The sequence below is a fragment of the Corythoichthys intestinalis genome, chromosome 19, assembly GCF_030265065.1.
Source record: "Corythoichthys intestinalis isolate RoL2023-P3 chromosome 19, ASM3026506v1, whole genome shotgun sequence".
NCBI classification, from domain to species: Eukaryota; Metazoa; Chordata; class Actinopteri; order Syngnathiformes; family Syngnathidae; genus Corythoichthys; species Corythoichthys intestinalis.
The window spans coordinates 23,529,718-23,550,841 of record NC_080413.1 but is presented as its reverse complement, the minus strand read 5'-3'; the positions used below and the strand labels follow the sequence as shown (position 1 = coordinate 23,550,841).

The window sequence follows — 21,124 nt, the reverse complement described above, 5'->3', positions numbered from 1 at the left end:
CCGAGAGTCGAAAGAGAACGCCACATAGGCTAGTTGCGAAATTGTTGAAATTATTAATTAAAAAAGTAAAAAAAAGCAAATTTGACACACAGAATGGCTTGCTAAAATTTGCTTAAATACAGTGCCTTGCAAAAGTATTCGGCCCCCTTAAACCTTGCAACCTTTCGCCACATTTCAGGCTTCAAACATAAAGATATAGAATTTTAATTTTTTGTCAAGAATCAACAACAAGTGGGACACAATCGTGAAGTGGAACAAAATTTATTGGATAATTTAAAATTTTTTAACAAATAAAAAACTGAAAAGTGGGGCGTGCAATATTATTTGGCCCCCTTGCGTTAATACTTTGTAGCGCCACCTTTTGCTCCAATTACAGCTGCAAGTCGCTTGGGGTATGTTTCTATCAGTTTTGCACATCGAGAGACTGACATTCTTGCCCATTCTTCCTTGCAAAACAACTCGAGCTCAGTGAGGTTGGATGGAGAGTGTTTGTGAACAGCAGTCTTCAGCTCTTTCCACAGATTCTCGATTGGATTCAGGTCTGGACTTTGACTTGGCCATTATAACACCTGGATACGTTTATTTTTGAACCATTCTATTGTAGAGTTGGCTTTATGTTTTGGATCATTGTCCTGTTGGAAGATAAATCTCCGTCCCAGTCTCAGGTCTTGTGCAGATACCAACAGGTTTTCTTCCAGAATGTTCCTGTATTTGGCTGCATCCATCTTCCCGTCAATTTTAACCATCTTCCCTGTCCATGCTGAAGAAAAGCAGGCCCAAACCATGATGCTGCCACTACCATGTTTGACAGTGGGGATGGTGTGTTCAGGGTGATGAGCTGTGTTGCTTTTACGCCAAACATATCGTTTTGCATTGTGGCCAAAAAGTTCAATTTTGGTTTCATCTGACCAGAGCACCTTCTTCCACATGTTTGGCGTGTCTCCCAGGTGGCTTGTGGCAAACTTTAAACGAGACTTTTTATGGATATCTTTGAGAAATGGCTTTCTTCTTGCCACTCTTCCATAAAGGCCAGATTTATGCAGATTGTTGTCCTATGGACAGACTCTCCCACCTCAGCTGTAGATCGCTGCAGTTCATCCAGAGTGATCATGGGCCTCTTGGCTGCATCTCTGATCAGTTTTCTCCTTGTTTGAGAAGAAAGTTTGGAAGGACGGCCGGGTGTTGGTAGATTTGCAGTGGTCTGATGCTCCTTCCATTTCAATATGATGGCTTGCACAGTGCTCCTTGAGATGTTTAAAGCTTGGGAAATCTTTTTGTATCCAAATCCGGCTTTAAACCTCTCCACAACAGTATCTCGGACCTGCCTGGTGTGTTCCTTGGTTTTCATAATGCTCTCTGCCCTTTAAACAGAACCCTGAGACTATCACAGAGCAGGTGCATTTATACGGAGACTTGATTACACACAGTTGGATTCTATTTATCATCATCGGTCATTTAGGACAACATTGGATCATTCAGAGATCCTCACTGAACTTCTGGAGTGAGTTTGCTGCACTGAAAGTAAAGGGGCCGAATAATATTGCACGCCCCACTTTTCAGTTTTTTATTTGTTAAAAAAGTTTAAATTATCCAATAAATGTTGTTCCACTTCACGATTGTGTCCCACCTGTTGTTGATTCTTGACAAAAAAATTAAATTTCATATCTTTATGTTTGAAGCCTGAAATGTGGCGAAAGGTTGCAAGATTCAAGGGGGCCGAATACTTTTGCAAGGCACTGTATATTGTTCTAAGTAAAGGACGTCAGTCAAGGTCGGCCCCCCACATTTTTACCACGCCAAATCTGGCCCCCTTTGCAAAAAGTTTGGACACCCCTGGTTTAAATACACCCCGTCCATTTTGCTCTTCCACTATCCTCCACCTTTTCGTCCCCTGTGTCCGTCTCTCCACTTTTGGTTCCAGAGCTTTTAGTCACTGCGCCCCCCAGCTCTTGAACTCCCTACCCCCTGATCTTCGCAGTATACCTACCCTCTCACTTTTCAAGTCCAGACTCAAAACACACCTGTTCACTCTTTCTTACCCACCACGATCCCGAGCTCTGTTATATCTTCACATCTCTTTCTCCTGCTTTTAATCTTTTTTATGACTGTTTTGTTGGTACTGTGATTCCATCTCTCGTGTGAAGCATCTCATGGAAGTCATGCAAAATATTAAATTTGGATCTCACAGCACCACTACTTAATTCGCTTATGTTATGTAACATATTTTTGTATTTGAAGTACATTTTTTGTTCAATTTTCACACTACCTTCTGGAGGCGACAAAACTTTTGTCTTGCCAAAATTTGACCTTTATGTCTTCATTAAATGATAAATCATTTTTCAGTGGAACAAATATTATTTTTGTACATTCAACATCATTTGGGAGGGTCATAGCTTTCATATAAACCGTTTCTGAAACCAAATGAATAATTAAAAGTGAGGTTATTAGCAATTGTTTCTACAAAATGGATAAGCGACAAGACTTTTGTCAGGGACTGGTATTACATAATGTACTAGACCCCAAAAGTGACACATTTCCAGCTACGGATCCAATCTAGTCGCATGCAAAAACCAACAAGTCTCCAATCAGCTTAGATGTAGACATATTGTCTGGACAGTGTGAGTTACAATAGTGTGAAAGGCATTAAATAATCTCTCTAGCATATACGCGACACTGACATCAATTAACAGTAATGTCAAGGATGAGGAAAAGGAACTGAGGCTTTCCATCACAGATACAGCGAATCGAGGACATCCTGCTTTGGAGAAACAATGGATGAAGGAAGCCCTACCTGCCGTTTTTGGCTCATGCGCCAGGTGGTTTTCAGGGGGCAGGTGAAAATAAAGCCATGGAATATAGGAAGGGGGTAAAATCAGGAGGGCTTGCTGAATAAAACTTCATTTAAAGGCAAAATTGATAATAATTAGTGCTGTCAAATTTATCGCGTTGACGGGCGGTAATTAATTTTTAAAATTAATCACGGTAAAATATTTGACGCATTTAATGCATGCGCGGAATGACCCGCTCATGCATTGCCTCAAACAGATTACAATGACGCCGTTTTTTGCACATCGAGAGCTAAGAGGCAGAGAAAGGCAGTGGACAAAGGCATTCATTGGACCGCGCCGTTTATTGGCATAAGCTTCAGCAACTCCTTCACAACAAACATAAGTATCATTTAGTGAAAGTACAACAAAAATAATATTCCTATCTCTCAAAAAAAATAATGTTCACAAAAAGAAAAGCTGGCATTCCCAGTCAAAATAGCTGTGCAAAATACACATAAAACTTAGGCTTTGGTCAAACTCTATTCAAATATTTCGTTTTGCTCAACAAATACAATGGATGGCAATATTTAGTCACAATATACATACTATCAGTGGTCTCGTACGTTGAGAAGCCTGCACTCAAATGAACGTGAATCACAATAGACCCAGTCAAAAAAAAAAAACAAAAAAAAAAACAGAGCTACGGCGTCAGTAGAGGGAAAACCAAACTCATGGCTTGATTTCTAAGTAATTTAAAACTCGCCATTGACACCTTGTGGTGTATTTCAATCACTATCTTACGTAGTTAAAGACACTGTGGAAGAACGGCTGTGACGTCACCGCTAGGCGACGTCAACAATGGCGAGCTACTAGTTTATTTTTTTCATTGAAAATTTGACAAATTTTGTTAGAATGAAAACATTAAGAGGGGTTTTAGTAAAAATTACTATAACTTGTACTAACATCTTTTAAAAACTTCAAGTCTTTCTATCCGTGGATCCCTTTAATAGAAAGAATGTTAATAATGTAAATGCCATATTGTGGATTTATTGTTATAATAAACAAATACAGTACTTATGTACAGTATGTTGAATGTACAGTATACAGTGGGGAGAACAAGTATTTGATACATTGCCAATGGGTTTTCCCATTGGCAGTGTATCAAATACTTGTTCTCCCCACTGTATATCCTTCTTGTGTCTTATCTTTCCATTCCAACAATAATTTACAAGAAAAATACGGCATATTTTAGAGATGGTTTGAATTGCAATGAATTACAGTTAATTAATTTTTAAGCTGTGATTAACTCGACAAAAAATTTTAATCGTTCGACAGCCCTAATAATAATGTGTCTATAGATGAGTACCGATTTTGGGAAATGTGGGTGTGAGACAACCTGAATTTTGTTGCTTGGTGATGTAACAGTGAGAATTTTTACAGATTAGCATTTGCTTACAGCATTATCAGTGTTAGTTTTTGATAAGCAATACATACAAAAATGTTGTAGAAAGTTGAACTGTGGACGAAGGCATTTGTGTTTTGCCAATATATCTTCTGCATGGAAAGATACATTACACTAATTAAGTATAATTTGGTTGATTGTTGATGAAATGCTGTGTGCCTGACTCTGTCGAGAGATCCGCGGTGCCACCAAATCTCACCAAGTTCCTTTTTTACTTTCTGACTCTTCGTTGCTGCGTTTTGGGTCCCACCCTCATGCCACCATAACACAACAGGAATAACTGGAAAAGTCATGCCCTTGAAGACCATGTGTTGATGTGGCAATTGTTCCCAAGTGTATATAAACCGAACGGTGGCCCTCAGTGGGTGCCAGTCCTGGATTTAGCCATGAAGCTGTTGCTTTTTACCTTCCTGTGCGCTTTGGGCCTCTGCGCAGCCGTGTCACCTGCCACGGAGGATGCCCTGGAGCTTGAGGCTGTAAGTCCCCCCCCCCCCCCCCAAAAAATCTGGGTTGTCATTATGTGTTATTTAATTCTACAATATCTATTTTTCCATATCTGATGGACCAACAACAAGGATGGTGAGTTGATTACATTATTGCTTAGTAACGTCATTTGTAAACTTTTAGCAATATCATTCAATGCTGCTTGAATTTTAGGGAGCGTCTTGACCTCGCCTTCGGATCAGACTGAGATTGTGAACAAGCATAATACTCTCAGAAGAAATGTCAAGCCAACCGCGAGCAACATGCTGAAAATGGTAAATGTCTCAGTGAATAAAGCATTGATCATAAGCCTCCACTGTCTGTTAAATCATTGAATTTAATCAATTGAAATGATGTGTTATGTATGTGTACTGTTTCTCCACAGAGTTGGAATCGCGAGGCTGCAGCCAATGCTCAAAGGTGGGCCAACACCTGCTCCATGAAACACAGCTCCCCCGACCAAAGGAAGATCAGTAGTAAGTTGTTTCGGGACGGTGTTCCAATTTTCTATATTGAAAAAATGATAAGGGTAGAGTCGAAATATCACAAACATATCTAACTTAACTGGCATTTTTACATCTTATATAAAGGTTGTATTTTCTGCAAGAATGCTATATTTTTTCCATAGTCATATAGAAGATATTGAACCTTTCATTGTATTTTTGATAAGGGTGTCAAACGATTAAATTTTTTAATCGAGTTAATTACAGCTTAAAAATTAATTAATCTAATTAATCGCAATTAATCGCAATTCAAACCATCGATAAAATATACCATATTTTTCTGTAAATTATTGTTGGAATGGAAAGATAAGACACAAGATGGATATATACATTCAACATACGGTACATAAGTACTGTATTTGTTTATTATAACAATAAATCAACAAGATGGCATTACCATTATTAACATTCTGTTAAAGCGATCTATGGATAGAAAGACTTGTAGTTCTTAAAAGATAAATGTTAGTACAAGTTATAGAAATTTTATATTAAAACCCATCTTAATGTTTTCGTTTTAATAAAATTTGTAAAATTTTCAATAAAAAAATAAACTAGTAGCCCGCCATTGTTGATGCCAATATTTACTTGCACAATGCTCATGGTGCTGAAGCCTATAAAATCAGTCGCACCCAAGCGCCAGCAGAGGGCGACAAAACTCCGAAAAACACAACAAGTACACATTTCACTGTGCTGTCATTTTAATCTGAGCGGGGCATGTTCGTTAATTGCGTCAAATATTTTAACATGAATAATTAAAAAATTTAATTACCGCCTGTCAACGCGATAATTTTGACAGCCCTAATTTTTGAACATTATTTTAATTATCAAGGATAGACTTCATAATATATTGACGTGACACTCCACGTCATCAGCAGTCGGATTTAGGTTGAAAAAGTACGAAAACTGTACTGCATACAAACAGGAAGGATTGTCTCAGGAGTGATTCGTTCAAGGATTCAAGGTAATTATTATATTTTTTGTACCATGCATGCATTTTGAAACGTGAAAAAAATGAATGGGAGTAATTAGCTGCTACAGCATTGGCATTATACTTCGCAATATTTACGTAAAATAACTGCTAACTGCCCGTTTTTTGCTTTTAATCAAGAATCGAGACCGTTTTACGTACATATCTATAAAGAATTCAGGGATTTAAGCATTTATTCACAATAATTTTCAACACAAAAAGCTCTTTGTTGTACTAAGGGGGCCGCCACAGTGACTTAAAGACTAGCAGCACATTTGACATATTTACGTAAAATAAATGCTAACTGCCTGATTTTTTTGTTTTTTTTAATTATTATTATTATTATTGCTTTTAACCAAGAATAGAGACTGTAATACGTCCATGTCTAAAAAGAATTCAGGGATTTAAGCATTTAGTCATAAGAATTTTCAAGGGAAAAAGCTCTTTGTTTACATATGGCAGCCACTAATTTGAAGGTAGGCCCCCTATGAATCGGCCCCACACCCCGTCAATACATTATGAAGTCTATGTATCAAGTTTAGTATGTCCATTCTTTCATAGTTAAACATGAATTGAAATAAAGTCTTATAAAGTCAGAAATATATTTTGTCAAACATTGGACGGTAGGGCAGGCTGACAAAATTATGTTGGTGAGTAAAAATCTAGCAAGTTCTTGTCGAATGCTGATATTTGCCAAAACTGTTAATATTCTTCATATATACAGTGGGGCAAATAAGTATTTAGTCAACTGCCAATTGTGCAAGTTCTCCTACTTGAAAAGATTAGAGAGGCCTGTAATTGTCAACATGGGTAAACATCAACCATGAGAGACAGAATGTGGGGAAAAAAACAGAAAATCACATTGTTTGATTTTTAAAGAATCTATTTCCAAATTGGAGTGGAAAATAAGTATTTGGTCACCTACAAACAAGCAAGATTTCTGGCTGTCAAAGAGGTCTAACTTCTTCTAACGCGGTCTAACGAGGCTCCACTCGTTACCTGTATTAATGGAACCTGTTTTAACTCATTATCGGTATAAAAGACAACTGTCCACAAGCTCAGTCAGTCACACGACAAACTCCACTATAGCCAAGACCAAAGAGCTGTCGAAGGACACCAGAGACAAAATTGTAGACCTGCACCAGGCTGCGAAGACTGAATCTGCAATAGGTAAAATGCTTGGTGTAAAGAAATCAACTGTCGGAGCAATTATTAGAAAATGGAAGACATAAAAGACCACTGATAATCTTTCATTCAGGGGCTCCATACAAGATCTCACCCTGTGGCGCAAAATGATAACAAGAATGGTGAGCAAAAATCCCAGAACCACACGGGGGGACCTAGTTATTGACCTACAGAGAACTGGGACCACAGTAAAAAAGGCTACTATGAGTAACACAATGCGCCGCCAGGGACTCAAATCCTGCACTGCCAGACGTGTCCCCCTGCTGAAGAAAGTTCACGTCCATGCCCGTTTGTGGTTCGCTAGAGAGCATTTGGATGATCCAGAAGAGGACTGGGAGAATGTGTTATGGTCAGATGAAACCAAAATAGAACTTTTTGGTAGAAACACAGGTTTTCATGTTTGGAGGAGAAAGAATATGGAATTGCATCTGAAGAACACCATACCCACTGTGAAGCATGGGGGTGGAAACATCATACTTTGGGGCTGTTTTTCTGCAAAGGAACTAGAACGACTGATCTGCGTAAAGGAAAGAATGAATGGGGCCATGTATCGAGAGATTTTGAGTGAAAATCTCCTTCCATCAGCAAGGGCATTGAAGATGAGATGTGGCTGGGTCTTTCAGCACGACAATGATCCCAAACACACAGCTAGGGCAACAAAGGAGTGGCATTTCAAGGTCCTGGAGTGGCCTAGCCAGTCTCCAGATCTCAACCCCATGGAAAATCTGTGGAGGGAGTTGAAAGCTCGTGTTGCCCAACGACAGCCCCAAAACATCACTGCTCTAGAGGAGATCTGCATGGAGGAACGGCCAAAATAGCAGCAACAGTGTGTGAAAAGCTTGTGAAGAGTTACAGAAAACGTTTGGCGTCCGTTATTGCCAACAAAGGGTACATAACAAAGTATTGAGATGAACTTTTGGTATTGACCAAATACTTATTTACCACCATGATTTGCTAATAAATTCTTCAAAAATCAAACAATGTGATTTTCTTTTTTTTTCTTCCCACATTCTGTCTTTCATGGTTGAGGTTTACCCATGTTGACAATTATGGGCCTCTTTAATATTTTCAAGTGGGAGAACTTGCACAATTAGTGTTTGACTAAATACTTATTTACCCCACTGTATGAAAACAATAAGCGTGGTTGTTTGACCAATACATATTATACTTAACTATTTTTTTTTGCCATTGACAGTGATAGGCGTAAATGAGTTAATACAATTAATATGGAATACAATTGGACATTTAATTTTTTACCCTAGTGAAACTGAAATACATTTTATGGATGTCTTGACTTTGTTTTAAAAATCTTTATGCTCACTGTATTTATCATAGGGCCAATCAGATATAATGATCAAACACTAACTCACGGACACACTTTTTTGACATTTAGGAGTAGCAAAGAATCAATAGTACGATTAAGTTGTTTTCCTTTTTCTGTTGCAGCAAGCGGCTGTGGAGAGAACTTGTACATGGCAAGCTACAAAAACAGCTGGAGTGGCGCCATCCAGTCTTGGTACGACGAGGTGAAGGACTGGCGCTACGGAGTGGGGTCCGTCAACGGAAGAGTTGTTGGACATTTCACACAGGTACAGTATGAACCAACACATTACTTTATTAAGAAACAAGAAGGGACATAATCTGACCAAAAGGTACTGTATTTACAAGAACCACTAGGATGTGCCGCTGTGGCTTATTTGGGCAAAGTGCCTATCAAGTAAATGGGAGATCCTGGGTTTGAATCCCAGGATGGCCTTCTTTACTGCCTAATATCTTACACATTTTCTGGAAAATAGCAGGGATCTTACACTTATACCATTTTTGCAGGCTGAGGGCAAGCTGCCAAACCACTTACCATAGTTGTTCTTCTTCTTGTGGTCACTTTAGAGCAGGGGTGTCCAAACATTTTTCAAAGGGGGCCAGATTAGGTGTGGTAAAAATGTGGGGGGCCGACCTTGGCTGACGTCCTTTACGTAGAACAATATATTTAAGCAAATTTTAGCTGGCCATTCTGTGTGTCACATTTGCTTTATTATTTTTTTAATCAATAATTTCCACTAAGTGTTGCAACTTGCCTTTGTGGCGTTCTCTTTCATCTATTCTCGCTGTAAAATTAAACTAGCTTAAAGTTGCTTCAATTTCTCGCTACGTATCTTCCCTGTAATCTTGTCGTACATGTCAGCGTGTCTGTTTGGTAATATCGCCTCACATTGAACTCATTAAAAACAGTGACTCTCTTCGCAAATGAGGCAGACACAGTTTTTGCGTATTTTAGTGAAGAAATAGTCCAATTTTCACCTATCCTTGAAGCATCGGCCCTCGCGGTCAACTTTTTTTTTGTTGATTGTCGCCATTTTAGAAAATTGGGAGTAAAATGTCACGCGGGGGTAATGTTGCTTAGAGTGCTGGTGCCTTTAGTGGGTAAATGAGAAGCAGCATTTAGTGTGTAAGCTACTTCATATGCTGGTAGCAGTACTACTGAGCTATATATTAGGTCTGTGTGCGGCACAGACATTATTGATTTCATGACAGAGGCTAAGGGTCGGATGAAATTTGACCACGGGCTGCGTTTGGCCCCCCGGGCCGGACTTTGGACATGTCTGCTTTACAGTTTTTCTCAATTGCTTTGGTACATTTCTCAGATCAGAATTTAAATTCTCAAAACTACTCGTTCAATCCCCACAACATGTCGCACAAGTAGCAAAACAACATGTATAACTCGCAAAAGCCAGTTTTCGGTGCAAAATACGTCGTCTATCGCGCAAATTATTCTATCTATTCTGTGTCAGTGAATATGTCAGTGCTGTCAGAATGAAACGTTCTTACGTCCAGAAGACAGTCAAATTGCTTAGACATGCTCTCAATTGAACAATTATTCTGGTGGATGGCTCTGATGCTGAAGATGGTGTACATAAATTTTGATGAAAATTGTTACACCTTTGTGTGTGGGATATTGATTGCAAGAGACTGGACAAGATTCAGTTTATATTTTTACTAGGGCTGTCAAATGATTAAAATTTTTAATCGGGTTAATCACGGCTTAAAAATTAATTAATCATAATTAATCGCAATTCAAACCATCTCTAAATATGCCATATTTTTATGTAAATTATTGTTGGAATGGAAAGATAAGACACAAGACGAACATAAACATTTAACATACTGTACATAAGTACTGTATTCGTTTATTATAACAATAAATCCACAAGATGGCATTAACATTATTAACATTCATTCTGTTAAAGGGATCAACGGATAGAAAGACTTGAAGTTTTTAAAAGATGTTAGTACAAGTTATAGTAATTTTTACTAAAACCCCTCTTAATGTTTTCATTTCTTAAAAGATAAATTTGACTATAAGTTATAGTAATTTTATACTAAGAAAAAGAATGTCTCCTGCTCCGCCCAAATGCATGATGAGAAGTTGAGCAACCATGACTGTCAGTGGTGGCTGCAAATGGTATTCGATTTGTTCTGCATTGCATTCTGCAATCAGACATGGTACAGTTACATACATCACATGGCCACAAACTGTACAATAACATTATCAACATTCTGGGTTTACAATAACTCAGCGTCTAGTCAAGCAACTCGATTGCGGTTGTTGACACAGCAGTCTCTTGCACAAGATTAGTGGTCTGTATTTCAGGGCGTACAAGGTTATGGTTTGTCATGTCTCTGACATTCTAGCATCTATTTGCTGTGGGAACATTTTGTTGTGGCTATGTGTGTTGCAAAAGTGATTATGTGTTATCACAGCAGGTGTGAGTAGCGACTCAAAATGCTTCTCTTATAAGTCTCTTTAATGGGTAAATTGCTAATGTGTACATGGTGGCAACAATTGGCGCACACAAAGATCACTGTAACAGTTTCATCAGACATGAATGTATGAGGAAAATCAAACAACATGTTGTACATATTTCATCCCAAGATTAATGTCTCCATAACAAATTATTATTATGCTTATTATTTGTTTTAAACAGTATCTTTTCCATATACTCAGTAAGCTGGACATTTGAATCAGGAGCTCGGTAGACACAGCAGATAATTGTTTTTACAATTGGGGATAAGGAGCTCAGTTGTAATACATTCCAGGAGATTGTCAATCATAATTGGGACACCCCCTCCCCTTTTAGATGCCCGATTCATTTGTGCCATGTTATATCCGTGCAAATTAAAGTCAGAGCCTTTGCTATCTTTAGTAGATAATCCTTAATGTGTTCAAAATTCTTGTAGAGACTCCTGCCGTTGATAAGTTTCAGCTTACCGTCCACATCCACGGAGTTGTTATACTGGTCCGCTGTGTAATATTTACAGTTATCCAGCTATTGTAGAAGTTGTGTCAAGCTACTCATTTGGGTCATCATGACACTCTTCAATCTGTTCATCCAGTTTTAATCGAAGTGTGTTTCAGATGTCATCATTAATTTTCAAGTGGAATCAGCTTGTCAAGACTCCTAATGGCTTTAATCTTCATATCTTGCATCTTGATAAGGATCCTGCAAACCGAGACCCAGGTGTTGCCCATTTTCCCAGCTTTCTTGAGTTGACGTGCTTTTCTTGCAATTTCGGCATTTCGGCGAATCAAGTTGTCATTCATAAAAAAATCTTCGAGCCTTTCAGGTGGCGGCGCTGGTTAAGCAGGGCAGTCTTTGTCTTGTGGTCCCACAGCTTCATGAGCACCGTCGCCGGTCCTCTCCCCCCAGGTGGGAGCAGAAAGCAGCGACGGATGTCCAGCAGTTCCATGGTTATTCCATACTCTTTCATCTTAGCAATTGCCAGTTGCGCCACCTTATCACCTGGGCTAAGCGTCAGTTGTAATCCCGAAATGATGAGCTCATTTGCGCGTCGGCACTGGTCGAGATCGTCAGTCAAAATTTCCAGCCTTTTGATACGAACATCTCTCTCCTCGACCGCCTGCTTGAGTTTCTCGTTTTCAGCGCGCATTAACTGGAGCTCTCTGACAATTTCTTGATTCTGGTTTTGAATCAAGCCAGTCGAGGAGACCTCCAATTTCTGTATGGAGGATTTTATTTCATCCAAGTCTCCAGATTTCAAAGTCTTTGGAGCCATACTGGGAGTGGAGTTTGCTGGCCCTGAGTTGGCCCTGAGCGCTTATCGGTTGAGATAAGTTGCTCTTGGGAGCTCGGAGGAGTGCGTCTGCACACAGCTTGAGCTGAATCAAGAATGAAAGAATATTCAATTGAGACTCATGATAATCCATTTTGATCATCATGGCAGGTGCAACTGATAATGTAGGAAACAGAAGAGAATTGTACAAAATCATTTGCATGGATGCATAAAAACATCTGCAACTTGCTCAAAGGAATGAGAAACTGCTTTTTTGATGTGCACTAGTGATGCAATATTGTGAGGATTGAACAAGTAGTTTTGAGAATTCCAAGTCTGATCTGAGAAATGTACCAAAGCAATTGAGAAAAAATGTAAACCGATTGTCTCGAAAAATGGCAGCTACACTATGCATTTAGCATCGGCTAGCATCCATTGATCCTTGAAGCCCAATTTTTATAGGTTTTTTTTTTTGTATACGGGCTGACTGATTACTGCATTTAATTGCGGACTCGTTGCTGGTATTAGGTTTGGAGTTAGCCAGGATAAAGGGCAGGCTTTAACCTGTAGTTTAACACAAGTCTTTGCTCTGTTCATTTGTTTCAAATTTAAAATGAAATATTTTCATTTCTATATGGAGCATTATACAGTATGTTTTTTTGAATTTTCGTAGGTATGTATTGTGTATATCTACACCGACGTTCTACATAAATATATACAATACTTACAGTGGGGAGAACAAGTATTTGATACACTGCCGATTTTGCTGGTTTTCCCACTTGCAAGCCATGTAGAGGTCTGTAATTCGTATCATAAGTTCTCTTCAACTGTGAGGGACGGAATCTAATACAAAAATAAATTTGCATTTAATTGCATGAAATAAGTGTTTGATACATCACAAAAATCGAACTTAATATTTGGTACAGAAACCTTTGTTTGCTATTACAGATACTAAACGTTTCCTGTAGTCCTTGACAAGGTTTGCACACACTGCAGCAGGGATTTTGGCCCACTCCTCCATGCAGATCTTCTCCAGAGCCTTCAGGTTTCGGGGCTCCTGCCGGGCAACACGGACTTTCAGCTCCCTCCATAGATTTTCTATCGGGTTCAGATCTGGTGACTGGCTAGACCTCTCCAGGACCTTAACATGCTTCTTACGGAGCCACTCTTTAGTTGCCTTGGCTGTGTGCTTTGGGTCGTTGTCCCGCTGGAAGACCCAGCCACGACCCATCTTCAGGGCTCTCACTGAAGGAAGGAGGTTGTCAGCCAAGATCTGGCGATACATAGCCCCATCCATCCTCCCCTCAATACGGTGCAGTCGTCCTGAACCCTTGGCAGAGAAGCAGCTCCAAAAAATGATGTTATCTCCTCCATGATTCACAGTTGGATGGTGTTCTTGGGGTTGTACTCATCCTTCTTTTTCCTCCAAACACGACGAGCCGAGTTTAGACCAAAAAGTTCAGTTTTGCTCTCTTCCGACCACATGACCTTCTCCCATTGCTCCTCTGGATCATCCAGATGGTCAGTGGCAAACTTCAGACGTGTCTGGACATGCACTGGCTTCAGCAGAGGGACCTTGCGTGCGCTGTAGGATTTTAATCCATGACGGCGTAATGTGTTTCCGATGGTTTTCTTCGAGACTGTGGTTCCAGCTCTCTTCAGGTCATTGACCAGGTCCTGCCGTGTAGGTCTGGGCTGATCCCTCACCTTCCTCATGATCAGTGATGCCCCACGAGGTGAGATCTTGCATGGAGCCCCAGAATGTGGCAGATTGACCATCAACTTGAACTTCTTTCATTTTCTAATAATCGCTCCAACAGTTGTTACCCTCTCACCAAGCTGCTTGCTTATTTTCCTGTAGCCCATCCCAGCCTTGTGCAGGTCTATTATTTTATCCCTGATGTCCTTACATAGCTCTTTGGTCTTAGCCATTGTGGAGAGGTTGAAGTTTGTTTGTTTGAGCATGTGAACAGGTGTCTTTTATACAGGTAACAAGTTCAAACAGGTGCAGTTACTTCCGGTAATGAGTGGGGAACAGGAGGGGTTCTTAAAAAAGAACTAAGAGCCAAAATACTTACTAGTTGGTAATGTATCAAATACTTATTTCATGCAGTTAAATACAAATTTATTATTTAAAAATTATAGTGTGATTTTCTGGATTTTTGTATTAGATTCCGTCCCTCACAGTTGAAGAGAATTTATGATACAAATTACAGACCTCTACATGGCTTGCAAGTGGGAAAACCAGCAAAATCGGCAATGTATCAAATACTTGTCCTCCCCACACACTGTCGTCAATGTTTTCCTTCTCAGATTGTTTGGTACAGCTCCAACCAGCTTGGCTGCGCTATGGCCTACTGTCCCAACTCTCGTTACAAGTACTTCTATGTCTGCCACTACTGCCCACCGTAAGTACATGAAACACCACTATTCCAAATACAAACCAAAAATACAGATATATTTGAACAATAATGATGACTGAATTGAATATTACAGATTTGTGTAGAATAAAATTAATGTTTGTTCTTCATAATAAAAACCCAACTTAGTCAGTGTTCAATAAAAATCTAGCAATGACCAGCAAATTAAAACATTCTCATTTAGGAGCCCAAAAATAATAACTTCAGAATATTGATGACATTTTTGGGTTGCTAACCACTGATTGAGAGGTTTGATGTTATAAATATCCGATTTCGTGGACTACCTTTCAGTGGAAACTACCAGTTAACCCGCCCCTACAAATCGGGACCGACCTGTGGTGACTGCCCCAATGCCTGTGAAAACAAACTGTGCAGTAAGTAGCATCACTCACCCTCAATACATCTAGTATGTGAAAGATCATTGGATGTGGTGTGGGAAATGATCCCATTTCAATGAACTGGCCTGAAAATTAGGAATGTCCCGATTGCATGTTTTGCACCTGAGTCCGAGTACCCTGATTTTGAGAATCCGCTTATACAGAGTCCCGATCCGATACCGAAAAGAAGTTGTTGTTCCAAACATAGTACAAGACTGTACTTTTTACAGTACTTCCTCTTCTGCTTTTTCCAGGATTATAAAACGTACAAATTTTTGTATCTTTCGCCAACGCCATTGTATTTCTGGATTGTTTTGTTACTTTTTAGCCCTTAAAAAGTTATTAAAAAATTAGGCATGAATGATATTGGAAAAAATTAACATTGCGAAATTCAATATATTGCCAAGGCTCCCACACTTTATTTTTTGCATTGGGTGAACTGGTGCGGCTCACTTTTTTCTTAAGGTGCACCAACACAAAATGTAGGTGCACTCATATTTTTCATTGCATCACCTTTAACACCATACTTTTAATCAGTCTCCATAACATTCATATAATTCATATGACTGAGTCAACGCAAATTTACTCACGCTGCCGAGAACAGCCTCTAGACAACGAAGATTGACTAAACGATGATTAACACGTTAGCCTCTGATCGTAGAACTACCGAGCTTTCACACGCCTGATCAAAGCTACAAACCTGTCAATCATCGTTAACTTTAATTGCCAAACTCCAACTGCATTGGTGACCAAGAAAAGCAGTAGGAGGGAGAGTGAGAGGCTGTACAAGCATGAAGCAGAAAAACACAAATATAATTTTTAAATTTAAAAACCCGACAGTTTTCACCCGATTCCGATCCTATAAAAAATGCTGCGATCTGCCCGATTTCTGATCACGTGATCGGATCAGGACATCCCAACTGACAATTTTTCAATTTTTGACAGTCAAGTGTTTTTGTTAGCACAAATAGTTTGAGAAATATTGTCTAGTAGTCGTCCATTAGATTTAACTGAATGTAAAATGCGTGTCTTGGCTCAGGAAAGGTTTGGGAAGCACTGCTCTGCTCACTTTTATTAGCCTCAGTTATTTCTTTAAAAAATTATTTTTTGCCCTCCAGTTCGATCTACACTCACCGGCCACTTTATTAGGTACACCATGCTAGTAACGGGTTGGACCCCCTTTTGCCTTCAGAACTGCCTCAATTCTTCGTGGCATAGATTCAACAAGGTGCTGGAAGCATTCTTCAGAGAGTTTGGTCCATATTGACATGATGGCATCACACGGTGCAGATTTGTTGGCTGCACATCCATGATGCGAATCTCCCGTTCCACCACATCCCAAAGATGCTCTATTGGATTGAGATCTGGTGACTGTGGAGGCCATTTGAGTACAGTGAACTCATTGTCATGTTCAAGAAACTAGTCTGAGATGATTTCAGCTTTATGACATGGCGCATTATCCTCCTGAAAGTAGCCATCAGAAGTTGGGTACATTGTGGTCATAAAGGGATGGACATGGTCAGCAACAATACTCAGGTAGGCTGTGGCGTTCCAACGATGCTCAATTGGTACCAAGGGGCCCAAAGAGTGCCAAGAAAATATTCCCCACACCATTACACCACCACCAGCAGCCTGAACCGTTGATACAAGGCAGGATGGATCCATGCTTTCATGTTGTTGACGTCAAATTCTGACCCTACCATCGAATGTCGCAGCAGAAATCACGACTCATCAGACCAGGCAACGTTTTTCCAATCTTCTATTGTCCAATTTCGATGAGCTTGTGGAAATTGTAGCCTCAGTTTCCTGTTCTTAGCTGAAAAGATTGGCACCCTGCATGGTCTTCTGCTGCTGTAGCCCATCTGCCTCAAAGTTCGACGTACTGTGCGCTCAGAGATGCTCTTCTGCCTACCTTGGTTGTAACGGGTGGTTATTTGAGTCACTGTTGCCTTTCTATCAGCTCGAACCAGACTGGCCATTCTCCTCTGACCTCTGGCATCAACAAGGCATTTCCGCCCACAGAACTGCCGCTCACTGGATATTTTTTCTTTTTCGGACCATTCGCTGTAAACCCTAGAGATGGTTGTGCGTGAAAATCCCAGTAGATCAGCAGTTTCTGAAATACTCAGACCAGCCCTTCTGGCACCAACAACCATGCCACATTCAGTCAATCAAATCACCTTTCTTCCCCATACTGATGCTCGGTCTGAACTGCAGGAGATTGTCTTAAACCATGTCTACATGCCTAAATGCACTGAGTTGCCGCTTAAATTGGTCAAAGTTAAATTGGTCAGGTGTACCTAATAAAGTGGCCGATGAGTGTGTTAACACATATCAACACTTTATGATATCATTCCTCCACAGCCAACCCGTGTCCCTACACTGACCAGTACAGCAACTGTCCTGAGCTGAAGCAGCAGTGGGGGTGCAATCACCCTAATGTAGGTTCTTGGTGTCCCGCCTCCTGCAAGTGCGGCTCTCAGATTTCCTAAATGACTCAAACTGAAAAATATACAATGAATAAATGAACATCATACAACTTGCATGCCAAGTCCTTGTTGTGGATTCTTTACTTTTGTTCAATGTTGTTGAAATCGTTTTTTTTTTTTTTCAAACAATAGTTGTGATTTATTTGTAATCAAATTTGAATATGAAGAAATTCCAGCATATTGTCCATATTCATCATAAATACTGTGCTAATTATTAATAATTATTGTAAATAATAATGTCACAACAAAATGCAAACAGAAGTATAATATTTTATCTTATTTCAACTTTATTTTATTCATAAAGTGTGCGTGCCAATGTGTAGGAGGCCAGTGTAAGATCCTAACAATTATTACGAATCTTACTTCCAAGTAAAATTATGACTTTTTAAGTGTGTCATGATGAATCTTCGAAAGAAAAAAAATATAATCTAATTCCGTCAAAAGAGGGAAAAAAAAATTTTAATGAATGAAATTTTGTTACATAAAAACAACTTGTAACACTAATTGCATTGCGAGGGTCTTATAGTTTAATTTGTAGTTCTAAAAATAAATAAATAAAAAAGCATAAGTTTTTTAAAATCAAGGTACTCCTCAATACGGACCCCCAGGAATTTTGTAGAGACGACTCTTTCGATGTTTTCTCTGTTTATTATTAGGCAGATTTGTTTCGTGGCTTGTGTCACACCGTGGTGAGGTTTTGTCGTCTCGTGGTTATTTCCTGCTTCATTATGTAAGTCTTTCCCTCCTTCTTTTAGGCCACTTACCCTTCCTCATGTGCTCCCTAATCACCAATGGTGTACTGCAAGCAACACGTCACTTCCGCTCATTAATATTCATGACGTTAGCTACTGTTTCTAAGGGAGGACACGCCACCGTTTGTTCCCAATAGGAAATGAATGGAAATCGTGTACGAAGGAGATGTTTACAAAGCTAAACCTACTAATTCTCTCCAAAACTGATGTCCCTGGTGCCAAAGTCACTTGCAAAGATGTGGAAGTACATAAAAATGTTCAGTTAAAGAGATGGCTTAAGTGTCGAGGGCTGAAAAAGACGAAAAAAATCGAGCCGACCTTAGCATAGCCTTAGCTTTTTTATCGACACCTTTTTCTTACACGACTGACAATGACATTCTTCTGTTTCAACAAGCTATCCTTTACCACCAGCCCTGTCTTTCCTATATATTATATCCTCTGGTTGTCCTATGTCTCTGAACGTTCCTGGGGGGAATTTATATTTTGTGTAGCGATCGCAAATGCTACTCAGTGACAGCCAACAAACACTTTTAATTTTTTCGTTATTAACAAATCTTAATTCTATAATTTATTTACACTTCCACCTCACTGAAGTTGTTTTTTTTTACAACAGAAACGGTAAAAGTGGCAGTCAGATACCACTGTAATCTGCATTTTCAGGTCATTCATTGTCAGACAGAAGCAGTACAGCACAAAGTCATGCTAAAAAATAAGTAAAACATTTAAAAATGGCTTACTTCTTTGTCCTCTGAAAGACCATGCCAACCCAACAAAATGTTTCCTGCATATGAAATGTGAATGGATTCACCGAGCTGGTATTAAAGTCCGCGCAAGAAAAATCAGTCTTCACATTTTTTCCTCCCGAGTTTTTGGTTTCGGGAAACGTATGAAGAAAATATTCTTCATATGTCGTAATGTCTAGAGTTGTTTCTACAAGTTCTAAAAAAAGCAATGTGTGATCGGCATCCTTGTTTTTGAAAGATTACCGGAGAAAAGTAGCACAAATAACATTGTTTCTATGCGAGGGCGGGTCTGTAATGTCCGACTTCTGCTTTACTTCCGCTTTACGATGCAACGTCACGGTCTAAAAATAGCATGCGTGCGGTACGCCATTGGTTCCACCTTCCCCATTACCTTCCGTGTATCTATACATAGTCAGTCTCCCCCTTTATTTTGTGTCAGAGTGTCATCGTCTGCCGTCGTGTCACCCCAGCTCACTTCTTGTCCACAGCCACAGAAGAAAATCCGATCTTGAATCTTTTGTAAGCATTTCTGACTGTGTTTGCTACTTTGTGTTTTTGAAAAAAATTTTGCCTTCCTTGGTGAAGTGAATTCTTGTTGAAGAACCTGCCTTGTTTGTTTTTTCCTTACTTCATTTTTTGTTAACCAATAAAACTCTGCATTTGGGTCCTGCATTACTGACAGCTTGTTTTATAGGTGCAAAACACTATGTAATTTGTTTTATTGCAATTTAGACAGTTTATTATTTTTTTAACCATGTGTCTTATTTTCTCTAATTCACTATTTAAGATTTGCTCAAGAGCAACTGGATTTTTATGGGAAAAGAACACATTTATATCATCAGCAAACATTACTTTATGTAAAACGGATAAGGAATTAACAAAGTCATTAATGTACTGGATGAAGAGGAACGGCCCTAAGATGGAGCCCTGGGGGACTCCATGGTAGATGTGTTTGTATGATGATTCAGAATTATCAATGTTGACAAACCGAGGTCTTAAACATGCCCTCGGGCTCCTTCCCATTTCTCACTCTTCGTTGCTGCGCTGTTGGGTCACACCCTCCAGCTAAGGGCATAAGTTTGCATAGGGACAGTAGGTACATAAAACTACCAATGTTTCAGAATGCAAAAATTGTCCCCACCGATTTTAAGTAACCTTATTTGCATTATATAATGACTTGAGTTACAGTGGGGCAAATAAGTATTTAGTCAACCACCAATTGTGCAAGTTCTCCTACTTGAAAAGATAAGAGAGGCCTGTAATTGTCAACATGGTTAAACCTCAACCATGATAGACAGAATGTGGGAAAAAAAACAGAAAATCACATTGTTTGATTTTTAAAGAATTTATTTGCTAATCATTGTGGAAAATAAGTATTTGGTCAATACCAAAAGTTCATCTCAATACTTTGTTATGTACCCTTTGTTGGCAATAACGGAGGTCAAAAGTTTTCTGTAACTCTTCACTTGGTGTAAAGAAACCAACTGTGGGAAAAATTATTAGAAAATGGAAGACATACAAGACCACTGATAATCTCCCTCGATCTGAGGCTCCATGCAAGATCTTACCCCGTGGCATCAAAATGATAACAAGAACGGTGAGCAAAAATCCCAGAACCACACGGGGGGACCTAGTGAATGACCTTCAGAGAGCTGGGACCACAGTAACAAAGGCTACTATCAGTAACACAATGCGCCGCCAGGGACTCAAATCCTGCACGGCCAGACGTGTCCCCCTGCTGAAGCTAGTAAACGTCCAGGCCAGTCTGCGGTTTGCTAGAGAGCATTTGGATGATCCAGAAGAGAACTGGTAGAATTTTTTATGGTCAGATGAAACCAAAATAGAACTTTTTGGTAGAAACACAGGTTCTCTTGTTTGGAGGAGAAAGAATACTCAATTGCACCA

General features: G+C 39.5%; 1 protein-coding gene across 1 annotated transcript; it reads left to right on the top strand.

The window, feature by feature from the left end:
- Positions 1 to 4,892: 4,892 nt before the first annotated feature.
- Positions 4,893 to 17,780, top strand: LOC130907682 (serotriflin-like). The gene is made up of 6 exons (XM_057823047.1): positions 4,893 to 4,988; positions 5,099 to 5,189; positions 8,815 to 8,957; positions 14,752 to 14,846; positions 15,150 to 15,232; positions 17,600 to 17,780. The coding sequence occupies exons 1-6, from the start codon at positions 4,977 to 4,979 to the stop codon at positions 17,725 to 17,727; spliced, it is 552 nt and encodes a 183-aa protein (XP_057679030.1). The 5' UTR covers positions 4,893 to 4,976; the 3' UTR covers positions 17,728 to 17,780.
- Positions 17,781 to 21,124: the final 3,344 nt, after the last annotated feature.